This window comes from Myotis brandtii, unplaced genomic scaffold (assembly GCF_000412655.1).
Source record: "Myotis brandtii unplaced genomic scaffold, ASM41265v1 scaffold53, whole genome shotgun sequence".
Taxonomy (NCBI): domain Eukaryota; kingdom Metazoa; phylum Chordata; class Mammalia; order Chiroptera; family Vespertilionidae; genus Myotis; species Myotis brandtii.
Window position 1 is genome coordinate 305,068 of NW_005369942.1, and position 3,835 is coordinate 308,902.

The following is a 3,835-nucleotide window of genomic DNA, read 5'->3' on the forward strand; positions in this document are numbered from 1 at the left end:
AATTAAATAAAAAATGCTCAAACGAAAATTTATTTGAAAAGTTCAGTGTTCCTGGTCTCTGCCTGGGATTTTTCCAGGTCTGGATTTGGTGGTTAGAGAGGAGAAAGGAGGATGCGTTTCTAGTAAAAGGGAAGCCTAGATGGTGCCTGCAAAGGTCCCCCTCTTGCCTCGGACAGCCCCAGATCCTCAGGACCTTGTACCAGAATCACTGAGATTGCCCTGATTTCGGGGGTGGGGGGAGGCAGCTGCTCCCTGCCCAGCCCTGGGGCGCAGTCAAAGGGTGACAGAAGCCACGGAGGGTGCCAGCTACCGGTGCGCCTTACTCAAGAGCCGCGCGCGGGGCGCAGACCACCAGGTGCGCTCTGAGTGCTCTCTGGGTGAAGGGAGGCTCCCCAGAAGCCGACGGTGCATGCGGGTGGGAGGGTCTCAGCGCCCCAGGGCCCGCCCCGCAGGGCCCAAGCCCGGGTCTTTCGAGATCTGGCGTGGCTCAGCCCGGAGCTGCGGCTACATAAGTCCCCCACCGAGGGCAGGGCGCGCGGCGCTGCCAGCCCGGGCGCAGTGGGTGTTCCTGGGGAGAAGGTGGGGAGGGAGGCACTGCCCGACCCGACCCCACTCCTGCGCTCCTCCTCCTGCTGTGCCCGCCGGGACCACCAGGCTGCCAGCCGCCCGGCTCCCCAGGGCTGACAGCGGGTTGCTGCCCGAGCTGACGGGAGTAAAGGGGCAGAGAGAACTGAACTTCCACCTTCGGGACGGCAGCCTTCTCCTCGGCGCCAGCGCCTCGCTCCGCAATCTGAGCGAGGATGGAGGGCGCGACAGCCGCCGAGGCGCATCCCACCATGGGGGTCAAGATCTTCTCAGCCGGATTGGCGGCCTGTGTGGCGGATGTGATCACCTTCCCGCTGGACACGGCCAAAGTCCGGCAACAGGTAGGGAGCGAGATGGGGAGGGGGTGCATCTCAGGCAGAGAGCTCTGATTCCGGCGTTGATTTACCTGAGCAAAGGGAGGTAGGGCAGGTGGCCACCTTCCACACCAGTTTGGCCTTGTCACAGGACTGGGTGCATTAGGGTGGGAAACCGGAACTTTTCCAAGATTAACTGCAAAATCACAAGGGCCACGGAGAATGATTATTATCTAACCCAGCGGTTCTCAACCTGTGGGTCGCGACCCCTTTAGGGGTCGAACGACCCTTTCACAGGGGTCGCCTAAATACATCCTGCATATCGGATATTTACATTACGATTCATAACAGTAGCAACATTACAGTTATGAAGTAGCAACGAAAATAATTTTATGGTTGGGGGTCACCACAACATGAGGAACTGTATTAAAGGGTCGCGGCACTAGGAAGGTTGAGAACCACTGACTAACCCCAAATGTTAGGGGGGCACTACGTGTTCTCAGAGCGAAGCATATCAGCCCTCTGGAGTAGGCAAGCCAAGCTCTTTCTTCTTCCATCCTTTCATATATTTCAGAGAGGAAGGGAGAGGGAGAGAGAGAGAGAAACATCAGTGATGAGGGAGAATCATTGATCAGCTGCCTCCTGCACACCCCACACTGGGGAGCCAGCCCTCAACCCCGGCAGGTGTCCTGACTAGGAATCCAACCGTGACCTGGTTCATAGGTGGACGCTCAACACTGAGCCACATGGCAGGGGTCTTCTTCCATTTTTGATTCAATGGGGCATCTTCCCAGCCTGCCTTCTGGAGAGTTCATTGGGGGTGGGGGTGAGGATTGGGGAAGGGGGAATGTTCAAAAGTACATTATAGCCGGTCTTGCTCCATAAGTATATAGTGATAGCTGTTAGAAGGTGAGGATTGGGGAAGGGGGAATGTTCAAAAGTACAGTCGGTCTTGCTCCATAAGTATATAGTGATAGCTGTTAGATAAATAGAGAAATAGAAAGACAGATAAATGGATAGCTAGGGGAGCTGTTGCTGGGAAGGGAAAAGGAATTGCAAATAGGAACACTGGAGAGAGGCTTGGCTTCAGGTCTCTCCACAGAGGACAGCCTGATACCAGCCTTTGCCATTTTCTCACCGGGTAGGATCCCCTGTTCAATCTACCTTCCCTTTGACCCTCCCTTTCTCATTCCCAGATTCAAGGTGAATGCCCGACCTCCGGTGCCCCTAAGTATAAAGGTGTCCTGAGAACAGTCATCACTGTGGCAAAAACGGAAGGGCCACTGAAGCTCTACAACGGACTGCCTGCTGGCCTGCAGAGACAAATCAGTTCTGCGTCTCTCAGGATCGGGCTCTATGACACCGCCCGGGAGTACTTCACCGAGGGCAGAGAAAGTAAGTGACCAGCATTCCTGGGCCCACAGCCAGAGACATGTGCTGTGCCCAGCTCTGTTCAGAACTGTTCCCCGCAGGGTCAGGGTCTTCAGAACAAACTGGCAAGCAAACCTCAGTATCTGAACCAGTGCCTCCCCCCAGTTAGGAAAAGCCTGAAAAAAAAAAAAAAGGACTAAATATAGGAAACAACTAAGCCACTGTTTAAATAGGCATTGTGTTTCCTTTTTCCTTGAAAATCCTCATTTTTTAAAAGAATTTCAGCTTTGAAGTCTTCTTGCCCCACTACGATTTAGCATGTATGTAGTGCATGACCCACACATGCATAGGTATTAGGGGAGTAGAAAAGATATAAAGATACAATAATACTAACCACTAAAATTAAAAAGACATGTAGTTGCATTCTGGGTCTTGATGGTTTTTTCATTTTGCTTGATTTTTTTTCTTCCTTGTGGATTTCAACAGCTAGTTTAGGAGGCAAGATCTTAGCTGGGCTGACGACTGGAGGAGTGTCTGTGTTCATTGGCCAACCCACAGAGGTCGCGAAGGTCAGACTTCAGGCGCAGAGCCATCTCTATGGTCCGAAACCTCGCTACACTGGGACTTACAATGCTTACAGAATTATAGTAACAACTGAAGGCTTGTCGGGCCTTTGGAAAGGTAACTAATTCCCAGGTGGATTTTTAAAATCATTAAAACACACATATCCAATTAGCACCTTATCATATAAGGGAGCTATTAAACATTTTCTTTTTTATCTCCTCAGGAACTACTCCTAATTTGGCAAGAAATGTCACCATCAATTGTACAGAGCTAGTAGCGTATGACATAATGAAGGACACCCTTGTGAAAAATGAAATCCTTGCAGGTAACCTCCCATGTGACGTAACAAACAGGACTGCACATTTACAATTTCATCTTGGAGCTTCTCTTGCCACATTCTACTGAATCCCTTAATTGTAATAGTTTGAAGTACTTTTGAACACACATATATATAACTTTTGAGGAGCAGAAAAAGACTAAAGCCCTAAGTTTTAAAAGTTTCATTGCAACAAATTTTTGCAATGAAACCAAAATGCAACTATATTCTTATGTCAGCATTGCTCTCATTTAATACAAATGGGACTTTTGTTAGCATCTTATTCTTTATACTAGAGGCCCGGTGCACAAAAATTTGTGCACTCGGGGGGAAGAGGGGGGTCCCTCAGCCTGGCCTGTGCCCTCTCGCAGTCTGGGACCCCTCAGGAGATAACGACCTGCTGGCTTAGGCCTGCTCCTGGGTGGCAGAGGGCAGGCCCAATCCCTAGGTGCAGCCCCTGGTCGGGCTCAGAGCAGGGCTGATTGGGGAGTTGGGGCGCCGCCCCCTGTCATGCACAGAGCAAGGCGGATCGGGAGGTTGCGATGCCACCCTCAGTCATGCTCAGGGTGGGGCCGATTGGGGCGTTGGGGCATCGCCCCCTGTCACACTCAAAGCAGGGTCGATGAGGAGGTTGCAGCGCCACCCCCTGTCACGCACAGAGCAGGGCCAATCAGGGGGTTGGGGC

The 3,835-nt window shown here is 51.8% G+C and overlaps 1 protein-coding gene across 2 annotated transcripts in view; it reads left to right on the forward strand.

Moving 5' to 3' along the window:
• The first annotated feature begins 578 nt into the window (after positions 1-578).
• UCP1 (uncoupling protein 1 (mitochondrial, proton carrier)) overlaps positions 579-3,835 on the forward strand; it is a 7,999-nt gene continuing 4,742 nt past the window's right edge. Inside the window, exons 1-4 of one of the 2 annotated variants that reach the window (XM_005877770.2) lie at positions 579-926; positions 2,096-2,294; positions 2,757-2,951; positions 3,058-3,159. In XM_005877770.2, coding sequence (XP_005877832.1) covers positions 801-926; positions 2,096-2,294; positions 2,757-2,951; positions 3,058-3,159 — 622 coding nt within the window. In that variant the 5' untranslated portion in view covers positions 579-800. Of the gene's footprint in view, positions 927-2,095; positions 2,299-2,756; positions 2,952-3,057; positions 3,160-3,316; positions 3,323-3,835 lie in introns of both variants that reach the window. The other variant, XM_014548953.1, reaches the window with a different exon arrangement.